The sequence below is a fragment of the Oncorhynchus nerka genome, linkage group LG4, assembly GCF_034236695.1.
Source record: "Oncorhynchus nerka isolate Pitt River linkage group LG4, Oner_Uvic_2.0, whole genome shotgun sequence".
Taxonomy (NCBI): domain Eukaryota; kingdom Metazoa; phylum Chordata; class Actinopteri; order Salmoniformes; family Salmonidae; genus Oncorhynchus; species Oncorhynchus nerka.
The window spans coordinates 6,251,427-6,266,870 of NC_088399.1; the positions used below are offsets into that span (position 1 = coordinate 6,251,427).

General features: G+C 46.1%; 1 protein-coding gene across 8 annotated transcripts in view; it reads right to left on the reverse strand.

The window, feature by feature from the left end:
- LOC115125242 (transcription factor 4-like) overlaps positions 1-15,444 on the reverse strand; it is a 474,956-nt gene that overhangs the window by 24,000 nt on the left and 435,512 nt on the right. For all 8 annotated transcript variants that reach the window (XM_065017185.1, XM_065017183.1, XM_065017182.1 and 5 more), the window contains one exon: positions 10,903-11,038. In XM_065017185.1, coding sequence (XP_064873257.1) covers positions 10,903-11,038 — 136 coding nt within the window. The remainder of the gene's footprint in view (positions 1-10,902; positions 11,039-15,444) is intronic.

Here is a 15,444-nt window from a genome sequence, read left to right on the forward strand (position 1 = left end):
AAATAAATAATCATAAATAAAGGTATCACTAGTCACATTAAGCAATACCACTTTATATAATGTTTATATATCTTACATTACTCATCTCATATGTATATACTGCATCATATACCATCTATAGCATCTTGCCTTTGCCGCTCTGTCATCGCTCATCCATATATTTACATATTCTTATACCATCCTTTTAGACGTGTGTGTATTAGGTAGTTGTTGTGGAATTGTTAGATTACTTGTTAGATATTACTGCACTGTTGAAACTAAAAGCACAAGCATTTGGCTACACTCGCATTAACATCTGCTAACCATGTGTATGTGACCAATAACATCTGCTAACCATGTGTATGTGACCAATAACATCTGCTAAGCATGTGACCAATAACATCTGCTAACCATGTGACCAATAACATCTGCTAACCATGTGACCATTAACATCTGCTAACCATGTGACCATTAACATCTGCTAACCATGTGACCATTAACATCTGCTAACCATGTGACCATTAACATCTGCTAACCATGTGACCATTAACATCTGCTAACCATGTGACCATTAACATCTGCTAACCATGTGACCATTAACATCTGCTAACCATGTGTATGTGGCCATTAACATCTGCTAACCATGTGTATGTGACCAATAACATCTGCTAACCATGTGTATGTGACCAATACCATCTGCTAACCATGTGTATGTGACCAATAACATCTGCTAACCATGTGTATGTGACCAATAACATCTGCTAACCCTGTGACCAATAACATCTGATAACCATGTGTATGTGACCAATAACATCTGCTAACCATGTGACCAATAACATCTGATAACCATGTGTATGTGACCATTAACATCTGCTAACCATGTGTATGTGACCATTAACATCTGCTAACCATGTGTATGTGACCAATAACATCTGCTAACCATGTGTATGTGACCAATAACATCTGCTACCCATGTGTATGTGACCAATAACATCTGATAACCATGTGTATGTGACCAATAACATCTGCTACCCATGTGTATGTGACCAATAACATCTGCTAACCATGTGTATGTAACCAATAACATCTGCTAACCATGTGTATGTGACCAATAACATCTGCTAACCATGTGTATGTGACCAATAACATCTGCTACCCATGTGTATGTGACCAATAACATCTGCTAACCATGTGTATGTAACCAATAACATCTGCTAACCATGTGTATGTAACCATTAACATCTGCTAACCATGTGACCAATAACATCTGCTAACCATGTGTATGTGACCAATAACATCTGCTAACCATGTGTATGTAACCAATAACATCTGATAACCATGTGTATGTGACCAATAACATCTGCTACCCATGTGTATGTGACCAATAACATCTGCTAACCATGTGTATGTAACCAATAACATCTGCTAACCATGTGTATGTGACCAATAACATCTGCTAACCATGTGTATGTGACCAATAACATCTGCTACCCATGTGTATGTGACCAATAACATCTGCTAACCATGTGTATGTAACCAATAACATCTGCTAACCATGTGTATGTAACCATTAACATCTGCTAACCATGTGACCAATAACATCTGCTAACCATGTGACCAATAAAATGTGATTTGATTTTGATTTGATAAAATGGTGTAAGGTTTAAAATGACGATCATCAGACAGGGCTGTCCTTACTAATGGGCTAAGGTCAAATAGCTTCTCCACACACAGAGGTACCAGACAGGGCTGTCCTTACTAATGGGCTAAGGTCAAATAGCTTCTCCACACACAGAGGTACCAGACAGGGCTGTCCTTACTAATGGGCTAAGGTCAAATAGCTTCTCCACACACAGAGGTACCAGACAGGGCTGTCCTTTGTCCTCTCTCCTATTTGTGCTCGTTATGGAACCACTGGCCTATCAGAGTAACGCCTGCTATACACTGTCTGACGTTCATCATAAAATAAGCTTGTATGCTGATGGAGTCCTGATATTCATCTCTTCAAGACTTCAATTACATCTCTTGTTAATATTATTGAATTATTCAGTGTATTCTCAGTCTACAATATTAGTTTAACTAAATCAGAGGATATGCCACTTGGTAGTCTTCACTCTAAACCTACTACCTCTCCCCCCTTTCCTTTTAAATGGTCTCCCTCAGGTTTCATGTATCTGGGTATATTTGTAACTCCTAAGTTCCAGCAAATGTACAAAGCCAATTTTGTTCCCTTGATTGATACAATAAGTTAGGGTCTGGAGTGCTGGATCTCACTTCTGATTTCAAGGTTGGGTAGAATATCCCTCTTGAAAATGAACATTTTACCTAGACTACTTTACCCAATCCCAATGATACCAGTTTTACTTTCCATCAAGGTAATACAATATTTAAATGGTTGGTTATGTTCCTTCATATAGAGTAAACACAAGCCAAGACTTGTCAATATTGCAGCTGCCAAATTCTATGGGCGCCTTGGACCTGCCCAATATCAGGTTCTATCAATGGTGTGCCCACCTTTGTTATATTTCTGATTGGATCACAAACGATGACTCCTCTATTTGGTTAGATATTGAGACTTCACTTTCAAAATACCCAGGATGCAGGATCTTTTCCTTTTCGGAAGCTTCAAGTCTGTAAAAGGTAGCTGCAATAAACCCATTACGTTTAACTTAAAGCACGGAGGTCAATTAAAAACAACATTGTGGGGAAGGGTCAAACTAACCTCTGCTCTTACCCCAATTCTTAACAACCCAGACTTTGTGCCATGATTGCTGGATGATGGCTTTAACATTTGGCTTGATAAGGGCATAGGCAGACTAAATTATTTATTCGTTGATAAGATTTTATTGTCATTTGAGCAGATGGTTGGGAAATATCGACTCCCAAAGCAGGAATCTGATTGGCAACCCTGCTGTGTCTATCATTGAAAGAAAATGTCTGTAAATTTGTTTTGTGATTCTTTAAGGTTCCTTTTGTACTGTTAACACACAGAGGGTGAAACGAGTGTGGGAGAAAGACTTGTCTGTTACTATTGACGAGGAAATGTGGGAGGACATTTGGAGATGTGCAAAAAAACAATATCTATCTGTAATCGTACTAAAGCAATCCAATTAAGAATAATACACAGACCACAGACATGCTTTCAGGTCCTCTCCCTCTTCTCCTCGGTGTCTTAAATGTAAGACTCAAACAGGCACCCTAACACACTGTTTATGGTCATGATCCAAGCTTCAAAAGATACTGGTCTGGTGTTCTGCAAGAAAATGAAAAACAGAATCCCGGTGGTCGACCTAGAATTGAAGCCAGTTTCTTTACTGTTAGGTCTCTCCAGTTGGCATGTTACTTCTGTGGCTACGAGGAGGCTTTTACAACATCCTTACCATCACAGTGAGGAAAAACACCCTCTTACAGTGGATTAATGAACAGGTCCCCTTCTATAAAGGATTGGCATAAGATACTATTTGAATGGGTGCCATTGGAATATGTGACATTTACATTACATTCTAAAACAGATCAGTTCTACAAAGTGTGGGAACCTCCTTTAAATCACCTAGAACTTGATTTATCAGCTATTATAATGCAATGATTTACTTAGAATGGTGGTTGTTTACCTGTCTCAAGATTACACTGTACGTTCCATGTGTTGGGACCTAATTCCTCTATTTACACTGAGCTTTTGTTTAATTTCTGTCTGTTTTTTGTGGTTTGTTATTGTTATTTATATTTTATCTTTGTTACTGTATCTCCTCTTCTGTAAGCAGGTGTAAAAGAAACACAGACTGGAAAAGTAGATGCGCAATGGATTATGGTAGTTAATTACCATGTTTTATGCACTAAACTATGTAGAATATTGGCTTATTGGAAGTACAACGTTACACAGTTCAGGCTGGATTTTATTTTACCTTTATTTTACTAGGCAAGTCAGTTAAGAACAAATTCTTATTTTCAATGACAGTCTAGGAACATTGGGTTAACTGCCTGTTCAGGGGCAGAACGACAGATTTTTACCTTGTCAGCTCAGGGATTCGAACTTGCAACCTTTCGGTTACTAGTCCAACGCTCTAACCACTAGGCTACCCTGCCGCCCCATGTAGCAGCCTATGCTGACTAGCGTTGCTAGAATACTAAAGTTAGCTAGCTAGCTAATGTCGATACACCATAGTCTTGGGTCCACAAAATCTTGCAAATGGTACTCATGACACAATTATGTTTTGACATTGTAGTGGCTATTGATGTTTTGGTTGTTTGTTTTATTCTTAGTGACATTGTGAATCTTATATTTTTGATTTAACTGCTGGTTTCTAATCCGGTTCTGGCATGACAAAATGTGTTAAGTCTCAAATTTCCTACGAGATACTACAAGAATTTGGGCGGAGACGCTTCACTCCCCCTCCTCCCTCCTCTCCCCCTCCTCCCTCCTCTCCTCCCCCTCTCCTCCCCCCTCCTCTCATGGAGACGGAGGCTCAGACATTAACGATCCAGTCACAGATTAGGTGTCTTAAAAGTTTAGAAAATATTCTGATGGTCATTTGAAGGACATGTCAAAGTGAGTTTATTTTAGTGCCAGATAGGCACTGCTTTTATCTCTTAAATCATCAGAAAGGAAAGAGAAATATGACTGGAAAATATAAACAACATTGGTGCAAACCTCGAAAGAGTAAGGATTAATGTGTGTGTGTGTTTGGCATGCCTGCCTCTCTGAAAACAGTGTCTACCAGGCACACTCATCCGGTTATCACGGGAGGGGGGAGGAGGAGGGAAGAGAGGGGGAGGGGGAGACTGAGGGAGTGTCTGCTCTGGAGACAAAAAAGGGGTTTGACTGTATGGTCTCACAGTGCCACAGTGTCCCCCCTGCCCCTTCTCCTTCCTCCTCCTCCCTCTTTACTCCCCCTCTTCTCCCCTTTCCCCTCCTCTCCCATTCCCCCTCCTCTCCCCCTCCCTCCTCTCCCCTGCCTCCCCATCACTCCCCCTCCTCCCTCCTCTCCCCCCTGCCTCCCCCTCCTCTCCCCTTTCCTCCTCCTCTCCCATTCCCCCTCCCCCTCCTCCCTCCTCTCCCTCCCCTGCCTCCCCCTCTCCTCCCCCTCTCCCCCCCCTATCACTATCCAGATGGAGAATATAGCTCTCTGTTTGTTTGACGTCATTCCATGGGCCTGTGCCAACATCCCTGTCAACATAAAACACTGTTCCCACACTGTCTCACAACACACACACACACACACACACACACACACACACACACACACACACACACACACACACACACACACACACACACACACACACTTTCACAAAAGAAGCCCCTCATCTCGCAGACTTCCTCAAAATGCCCTCAATGGCTCAATCACAGAGAGGAGAATAAACAAAATGGCCGTCAGGCTGCTGCCAGCCTGACTCTCTGTGTCTGACTCTCTGTGTCTGACTCTCTGTGTCTGACTCTCTGTGTCTGACTCTCTGTGTCTGACTCTCTGTATCTGACTCTCTGTATTTGACTCTCTGTGTCTGACTCTCTGTATCTGACTCTCTGTGTCTGACTCTCTGTCTCTGTGTCTGACTCTCTGTGTCTGACTCTCTGTATCTTACTCTCTGTATCTGACTCTCTGTATCTGACTCTCTGTATCTGACTCTCTGTGTCTGACTCTCTGTATCTGACTCTCTGTGTCTGACTCTCTGTATCTGACTCTCTGTATCTGACTCTCTGTGTCTGACTCAGTTGTGTCTGACTCTCTGTGTCTGACTCAGTTGTGTCTGACTCTCTGTGTCTGACTCTCTGTATCTGACTCTCTGTATCTGACTCTCTGTGTCTGACTCTCTGTATCTGACTCTATGTGTCTGACGCTCTATATCTGACTCTCTATATCTGACTCTCTGTGTCTGACTCTCTGTGTCTGACTCTCTGTATCTGACTCTCTGTATCTGACTCAGTTGTGTCTGACTCAGTTGTGTCTGACTCTCTGTGACTGACTCAGTTGTGTCTGACTCTCTGTGTCTGACTCTCTGTGTCTGACTCTCTGTGTCTGACTCTCTGTGTCTGACTCTCTGTGTCTGACTCTTTGTGACTGACTCAGTTGTGTCTGACTCTCTGTGTCTGACTCTCTGTGTCTGACTCTCTGTATCTGACTCTCTGTGTCTGACTCTCTGTGTCTGACTCAGTTGTGTGTACAACCAGAAGTTTCTAGACTACACCAGTGACCAGACAAAGGAGGGGAGAGCGGCACAGCAGCTACGTTGGAAGTGGAGTGGGGGACTCAGCACAGCAGCTATGTTGGAAGTGGAGGGGGACTCTGTATCTGACACAGTGTCTGCTGTTCTGAAGTGGAGCGGGGACTCAGCACAGCAGCTACGTTGGAAGTGGAGTGGGGGACTCAGCACAGCAGCTACGTTGGAAGTGGAGTGGGGGACTCAGCACAGCAGCTACGTTGGAAGTGGAGTGGGGACTCAGCACAGCAGCTACGTTGGAAGTGGAGTGGGGGACTCTCTGTACAGCAGCTGTGACTCGTTGGAAGTGGAGTGGGGGACTCAGCACAGCAGCTACGTTGGAAGTGGAGTGGGGACTCAGCACAGCAGCTCGTTGGAAGTGGAGTGGGGGACTCAGCACAGCAGCTACGTTGGGAGTGGAGGGGGGGGGACTCAGCACAGCAGCTCGTTGGAAGTAGAGTGGGGGACTCAGCACAGCAGCTCGTTGGAAGTGGAGTGGGGACTCAGCACAGCAGCTACGTTGGAAGTGGAGGGGGACTCGGCACAGCAGCTACGTTGGAAGTGGAGGGGGGGACTCGGCACAGCAGCTACGTTGGAAGTGGAGTGGGGGACTCGGCACAGCAGCTACGTTGGAAGTGGAGTGGGGGACTCAGCACAGCAGCTACGTTGGAAGTGGAGGGGGGGACTCGGCACAGCAGCTACGTTGGAAGTGGAGTGGGGGACTCAGCACAGCAGCTACGTTGGAAGTGGAGTGGGGGACTCAGCACAGCAGCTACGTTGGGAGTGGAGGGGGGGACTCGGCACAGCAGCTACATTGGAAGTGTGTGTGTCTCTTTAGTGTGTGTGTCTCTGCAGTGTGTGTCTGTCTCTGTAGTGTGTGTGTATCTCTGTAGTGTGTGTGTGTCTCTGTAGTGTGTGTGTCTCTGTAGTGTGTGTGTCTCTGCAGTGTGTGTCTGTCTCTGTAGTGTGTGTGTCTCTGTAGTGTGTGTGTCTCTGTAGTGTGTGTGTGTCTCTGTAGTGTGTGTCTGTCTCTGTAGTGTGTGTGTCACTGTAATGTGTGTGTCTCTGTAGTGTGTGTGTGTGTGTCTGTAGTGTGTGTCTGTCTCTGTAGTGTGTGTGTCTGTCTCTGTAGTGTGTGTGTGTCTCTGTAGTGTGTGTGTTTCTGTAGTGTGTGTCTGTCTCTGTAGTGTGTGTGTCTCTGTAGTGTGTGTGTTACTGTAGTGTGTGTGTCTCTGTAGTGTGTGTGTGTCTCTGTAGTGTGTGTCTGTCTCTGTAGTGTGTGTGTCTCTGTAGTGTGTGTGTTACTGTAGTGTGTGTGTCTCTGTAGTGTGTGTGTGTCTCTGTAGTGTGTGTGTGTCTCTGTAGTGTGTGTGTGTCTGTAGTGTGTGTGTGTCTCTGTAGTGTGTGTCTGTCTCTGTAGTGTTTGTGTCTCTGTAGTGTGTGTGTGTCTCTGTAGTGTGTGTGTGTCTCTGTAGTGTGTGTGTGTGTCTCTGTAGTGTGTGTGTGTCTGTAGTGTGTGTGTGTCTGTAGTGTGTGTCTGTCTCTGTAGTGTGTGTGTCTGTCTCTGTAGTGTGTGTGTCTGTAGTGTGTGTGTCTCTGTAGTGTGTGTGTGTCTGTATCTGTGTGTGTGTGTCTCTGTAGTGTGTGTGTGTGTCTCTGTAGTGTGTGTGTCTCTGTAGTGTGTGTGTCTCTGTAGTGTGTGTGTGTCTGTAGTGTGTCTGTCTCTGTAGTGTGTGTGTCTCTGTAGTGTGTGTGTCTCTGTAGTGTGTGTGTGTGTAGTGTGTGTGTCTCTGTAGTGTGTGTGTCTCTGTAGTGTGTGTGTCTCTGTAGTGTGTGTGTGTCTGTAGTGTGTGTGTCTCTGTAGTGTGTGTGTGTCTCTGTAGTGTGTGTGTCTCTGTAGTGTGTGTCTCTCTGTAGTGTGTGTGTCTCTGTAGTGTGTGTGTGTCTCTGTAGTGTGTGTGTCTGTCTCTGTAGTGTGTGTGTGTGTCTCTGTAGTGTGTGTGTGTCTCTGTAGTGTGTGTGTCTGTCTCTGTAGTGTGTGTGTGTGTCTGTAGTGTGTGTGTCTGTCTGTCTCTGTAGCGTGTGTGTGTGTGTGTGTGTGTGTGTGTGTGTGTGTGTGTGTGTGTGTGTGTGTGCAGTTGGCGAGGGCCTCAGGACGATACGTTGCCAAGGAAGTCATTTCCAGTCTGTAGACAGGCCTCAGGGCTAATTTGCTTCACAGCATCGGTCATATACAATTTCCTTTTACATATTCATATTTGAAAACAATGATGTTTTCTCTGTTAAATCATAATTACTCACACATTCAAATGTGGACTCTGCCAATTGCACTGATTTTACTGTCGATAAAATATGGATATGAGTGTATGTGATAATTGACCATTTAAAATATGGATATGAGTGTATGTGATAATTGACCATTTAAAATATGGATATGAGTGTATGTGATAATTGACCATTTAAAATATGGATATGAGTGTATGTGATAATTGACCATTTAAAATATGGATATGAGTGTATGTGATAATTGACCATTTAAAATATGGATATGAGTGTATGTGTAACTGACCATTTAAAATATGGATATGAGTGTATGTGATAATTGACCATTTAAAATATGGATATGAGTGTATGTGATAATTGACCATTTAAAATATGGATATGAGTGTATGTGATAATTGACCATTTAAAATATGGATATGAGTGTATGTGATAATTGACCATTTAAAATATATATTGATTATATTCAAATGTCTGTTTCACAAAAAAAATAATTCTACTATAATTTATAATTTAATTACTATAATTTATAATTATAATTTTATAATTTGCTAATGGATATTTCCCAACAGTAACAAAAACAACAAATCCTGTTTGAAAAGATGATCATATTTGATGTTTCCAGGGCCATGTTTCCAGGGCCATATTTCCAGGTTTCCAGGGCCATGTTTCCATGTTTCCAGGGCCATGTTTCCATGTTTCCAGGGCCATGTTTCCATGTTTCCAGGGCCATGTTTCCAGGGCCATGTTTCCAGGGCCATGTTTCCATGTTTCCAGGGCCATGTTTCCATGTTTCCATGGCCATGTTTCCATGTTTCCAGGGCCATGTTTCCAGGGCCATGTTTCCATGTTTCCAGGGCCATGTTTCCAGGGCCATGTTTCCATGTTTCCAGGGCCATGTTTCCAGGGCCATGTTTCCAGGCCATGTTTCCAGGTTTCAGGGCCATGTTTCCAGGGCCATGTTTCCATGTTTCCAGGTTTCAGGGCATGTTTCCAGGCCATGTTTCCAGGGCCATGTTTCCAGGTTTCCAGGGCCATGTTTCCCATGTTTCCAGGGCCAGGGCCATGTTTCCATGTTTCAGGGCCATGTTTCCAGGGCCATATTTCCAGGTTACCAGGGCCATGTTTCCAGGTTTCCAGGGCCATGTTTCCATGTTTCCAGGGCCATGTTTCCAGGTTTCCAGGGCCATGTTTCCATGTTTCCAGGGCCATGTTTCCAGGGCCATGTTTCCAGGTTTCCAGGGCCATGTTTCCATGTTTCCAGGGCCATGTTTCCAGGGCCATGTTTCCATGTTTCCAGGGCCATGTTTCCAGGGCCATGTTTCCAGGTTTCCAGGGCCATGTTTCCAGGTTTCCAGGGCCATGTTTCCAGGGCCATGTTTCCAGGTGTTTCCAGGGCCATGTTTCCAGGGCCATGTTTCCAGGTTTCCAGGGCCATGTTTCCATGTTTCCAGGGCCATGTTTCCAGGGCCATGTTTCCATGTTTCCAGGGCCATGTTTCCAGGGCCATGTTTCCAGGTTTCCAGGGCCATGTTTCCAGGGCCATGTTTCCAGGGCCATGTTTCCAGGTTTCCAGGGCCATGTTTCCAGGGCCATGTTTCCATGTTTCCAGGGCCATGTTTCCAGGGCCATGTTTCCAGGGCCATGTTTCCAGGTTTCCAGGGCCATGTTTCCAGGGCCATGTTTCCATGTTTCCAGGGCCATGTTTCCATGTTTCCAGGGCCATGTTTCCAGGGCCATGTTTCCAGGGCCATATTTCCAGGTTTCCAGGGCCATGTTTCCAGGTTTCCAGGGCCATGTTTCCAGGGCCATGTTTCCAGGTTTCCAGGGCCATGTTTCCATGTTTCCAGGGCCATGTTTCCAGGGCCATGTTTCCAGGTTTCCAGGGCCATGTTTCCATGTTTCCAGGGCCATGTTTCCAGGGCCATGTTTCCATGTTTCCAGGGCCATGTTTCCAGGGCCATGTTTCCAGGTTTCCAGGGCCATGTTTCCAGGGCCATGTTTCCAGGGCCATGTTTCCAGGGCCATGTTTCCAGGGCCATGTTTCCAGGTTTCCAGGGCCAACCAGATGGGAGCCCACCTTCACACGGTGGGTTTTGTATTTGATTTGTGTTTGTTTGTCTCCGTGAGCTAGTTGCTACTCTTCTATACGGTCCTAGTCTATATAACCAGACAGGGAACAGAGATTACCAGCAGGAGACCTTATATCCCACAGAGCTAGTTGCTACTCTTCTATACGGTCCTAGTCTATATAACCAGACAGGGAACAGAGATTACCAGCAGGAGACCTTATATCCCACAGAGCTAGTTGCTACTCTTCTATACGGTCCTAGTCTATATAACCAGACAGGGAACAGAGATTACCAGCAGGAGACCTTATATCCCACAGAGTTGCCTGCTGTGTCACACCGTGCCCTTCACAACCCCCCCCCCCCGTATGGTACTCACCCCGGTACGTATCAGTCTGGTTGAGATCTGGTGACGTGGCAGACTGCTGGGGCAGCTGGGGGACTGGCACTTGGTTGGGTCTGATGGGATGGCTACCAAGCATGCCCACGCTACCATCTTCCCTGTGAGAGCCCACCTGCATTGGAGGGGGAAACACGTTAACCTCAGGAGGGGTACATTTATTGAATAATATGACTAGCTATCAGTATCACGTTATAAATATGATTCATCCATGTTCAGTAAGAGTTGAATCTGCTTGGTGTTTTTCTTCTTGTCATGGTTATCAGGTATCGTGGTATATTGATGCTGGTATTGTGGTATAGCGATGCTGGTATTGTGGTATAGTGATGCTGGTATTGTGGTATAGCGATGCTGGTATTGTGGTATGGCGATGCTGGTATTGTGGTATAGTGATGCTGGTATTGTGGTATATTGATGCTGGTATCGTGGTATAGTGATGCTGGTATTGTGGTATAGTGATGCTGGTATCATGGTATGGCGATGCTGGTATTGTGGTATAGTGATGCTGGTATCATGGTATAGCGATGCTGGTATTGTGGTATAGCGATGCTGGTATTGTGGTATAGTGATGCTGGTATCGTGGTATAGTGATGCTGGTATTGTGGTATAGTGATGCTGGTATCATGGTATGGCGATGCTGGTATTGTGGTATAGTGATGCTGGTATCATGGTATAGTGATGCTGGTGTCATGGTATAGTGATGCTGGTATCGTGGTATAGTGATGCTGGTATTGTGGTATAGCGATGCTGGTATTGTGGTATAGTGATGCTGGTATCGTGGTATAGTGATGCTGGTATTGCGGAATAGCGATGCTGGTATTGTGGTATAGTGATGCTGGTATCGTGGTATAGTGATGCTGGTATTGTGGTATAGCGATGCTGGTATTGTGGTATAGTGATGCTGGTATCATGACAACCCTTTAATGTTTCCTACATCCTCCATATCATTCCCCCTTGATTTTCTCTATAAGTGATCAGCTAGTCTCCCTTTCAGCAGACTCCGCCTCCTTCTCTCTCTTCCTCCTTCCTTCTCTTCCTCCTTCCCTCTCTTCCTCTTTCCCTCTCTTCCTCTTTCCCTCTCTTCCTCCTTCCCTCTCTTCCTCTTTCCCTCTCTTTCTCCTTCTCTCTCTTCTTCCTCCTTCCTTTTCTCTTCCTTCCCTCTCTTACTCCTTCCATCTCTCCTCCTTCCCTCTCTTTCTCCTTCCATCTCTCCTCCTTCCCTCTGTTCCTCCTTCCCTCTCTTCCTCCCTTCCTCTCTATCTCCTTCCCTCTCTTTCTCCTTCCATCTCTCCTCCTTCCCTCTGTTCCTCATTCACACTGTTCTTCCTTCCCTCTGTTCCTCCTTCCCTCTGTTCCTCCTTCCCTCTGTTCCTCCTTCCCTCTCTATATCCTTCCCTCTGTTCCTCCTTCCCTCCCTTCCTCCTTCCCTCTCTTTGTCCCTCCATCTCTATCTCCTTCCCTCTCTTTCTCCCTCCATCTCTTTCTCCTTCCCTCTGTTTCTCCTTCCCTCTCTTCCTTCCCCAGATGTGTATTACTGCTGTTGACCTGCAGAGGGCAGCCTTCCCCTGTGCATCACAGAGAGGGAGGACCCGGTCCCAATCTACTCCCCCCACCCCACACACACACACTACTACACCCCCATGTTCTATCCTCCTCCTCTCTCCTCCTCTCCCCCTCCTATCCTCCTCCTCTCTCCTCCCGCGCTTTCTCTCTCTGTCCTAACTAAACCTGGATGGCAGTAATAGTGAAGCCGCTCAGATCCGTTCAGGCAGGTAAAATATAAAACGCTCTCTCTCCCAGGGAGCCTCTCTCTCCTCAGCGGAGCTCAGTGATTCCCATCCATCTGTCTACTATCATGTCCGCCAACACAACTGACAATTATCTTAATACCCATATGTTTAATTGTGGGGCTCCTAATTCCCCCGACGGGTCCTCTAGATCCAGCAGGAATTCAGATTTTGGCACAAGTTATTTTTCTCCCTCTTCTCTTCTTTTCCTCTGTCACTCTCTCTTTACGTCGTATGGTGTCATTCTACCTCTCTCTCCCTTCTCTCTCCATTCTCTCTCCCTTCTCTCTCCCTTCTCTCTCCCTTCTCTCTCCCTGTCTTTTCTCCATCTCCCTGTCTTGTCTATAAGTCCAGCTAAGCCTCTGACAGTGCAACTGGAGATGTCAGCTACACCTCCTTGCTTGATGCAAATATCAGAAAATGTCGAGCGGCTTTGTGGGGAGCGTACCGACAGGCAGAGGGAGAGGGATGCGTTCCAAGCCAGCTGCGTTTGTTTGCTCCTCGTCTTTCATCACAACACAAACCCCAAATGCCAAATGGCACCATCCTGGCTGGGGATAGAAGGTTCTGGTGTACATATTTAATAAAGGTTTTATATTTTAAAACTCTGCTAAATTAGTATGATGATGTGTGGGCGGATGAACAAGCGGGGCGGCTGGGGAGATGGTTTCCTAGAGTCACCCTGTCACTTTGTGCCACTATTAATCAAGAGGATGGCGCTTCACAGTCCCACACTCCACCTGTCTGTCTGTCTACCTGTCTGTCTGCCTTCCTGCCTGTCTGTCTGTCTGCCTGAGGTACAGTACTCTGACTATGCAGGATTCAGGAAGGAGGTAAACCGAAGGAGGAAGGAAAGAGGTAAGGAAGGAGGTAAGGAAGGGGGAAGGAAGGAGGTAAGGAAGGGGGAAGGAAGGAGGTAAACCGAAGGAGGAAGGAAGGAGGTAAGGAAGGAGGTAAGGAAGGAGGAAGGAAGGAGGTTAGGAAGGAGGTAAGGAAGGGGAAAGGAAGGAGGAAGGAAGGAGGTTAGGAAGGAGGTAAGGAAGGGGAAAGGAAGGAGGTAAGGAAGGAGGTAAACCGAAGGAGGAAGGAAGGAGGTAAGGAAGGAGGTAAGGAAGGAGGAAGGAAGGAGGTAAGGAAGGAGGTAAACCGTTTCTGGGTCAAGTGCAGAGCAGAACTGCTTCTCTCTTTCCTCCAGCAGGAGAGACCGACAGCAGCAATATAACACTCCTTCCAATCTGCTGTATCTATTCTTCAATATGGGAATCAGAAGGGTTCTACATTTTCTCCTAACATTAGTTTCCACAGGAAGGCATGTTAACGGGTGGAGTCGAGAGTACGGCAGCATGGCCCTGCAGCCCTCCCTGTAGTCATCGTAGAGAGGAGACCTGTAGTCATCGTAGAGAGGAGACCTGTAGTCATCATAGAGAGGAGCTGTGTGCTGATGAGACCTGTAGTCATAGTAGAGAGGGGACCTGTAGTCATTGTAGAGAGGAGACCTGTAGTCATCGTAGAGAGGAGCTGTGTGCTGATGAGACCTGTAGTCATCGTAGAGAGGGGACCTGTAGTCATCGTAGAGAGGAGACCTGTAGTCATCGTAGAGAGGAGACCTGTAGTCATAGTAGAGAGGGGACCTGTAGTCATCGTAGAGAGGAGCTGTGTGCTGATGAGACCTGTAGTCATCGTAGAGAGGGGACCTGTGGTCATCGTAGAGAGGAGACCTGTAGTCATCGTAGAGAGGAGACCTGTAGTCATCGTTGAGAGGAGACCTGTAGTCATCGTAGAGAGGGGACCTGTAGTCATCGTAGAGAGGAGACCTGTAGTCATCAGTAGAGAGGAGCTGTGTGCTGATGAGACCTGTAGTCATAGTAGAGAGGGGACCTGTAGTCATCGTAGAGAGGAGCTGTGTGCTGATGAGACCTGTAGTCATCGTAGAGAGGGGACCTGTAGTCATTGTAGAGAGGAGACCTGTAGTCATCGTAGAGAGGAGACCTGTAGTCATAGTAGAGAGGGGACCTGTAGTCATCGTAGAGAGGAGCTGTGTGCTGATGAGACCTGTAGTCATAGTAGAGAGGGGACCTGTAGTCATCGTAGAGAGGAGCTGTGTGCTGATGAGACCTGTAGTCATCGTAGAGAGGGGACCTGTGGTCATCGTAGAGAGCAGACCTGTAGTCATCGTAGAGAGGAGACCTGTAGTCATCGTTGAGAGGAGACCTGTAGTCATCGTAGAGAGGGGACCTGTAGTCATCGTAGAGAGGAGACCTGTAGTCATAGTAGAGAGGAGACCTGTAGTCATCGTAGAGAGGAGACCTGTAGTCATAGTAGAGAGGGGACCTGTAGTCATCGTAGAGAGGAGCTGTGTGCTGATGAGACCTGTAGTCATCGTAGAGAGGGGACCTGTAGTCATAGTAGAGAGGAGCTGTGTGCTGATGAGACCTGTGGTCATTGTAGAGAGGAGACCTGTGGTCATCGTAGAGAGGGGACCTGTAGTCATCGTAGAGAGGAGATCTGTAGTCATTGTAGAGAGGAGACCTGTAGTCATCGTAGAGAGGGGACCTGTAGTCATCGTAGAGAGGAGACCTGTAGTCATTGTAGAGAGGAGACCTGTAGTCATCGTAGAGAGGGGACCTGTAGTCATCATAGAGAGGGGACCTGTAGTCATCGTAGAGAGTGGACCTGTAGTCATAGTAGAGAGGAGACCTGTAGTCATCGTAGAGAGGGGACCTGTAGTCATCGT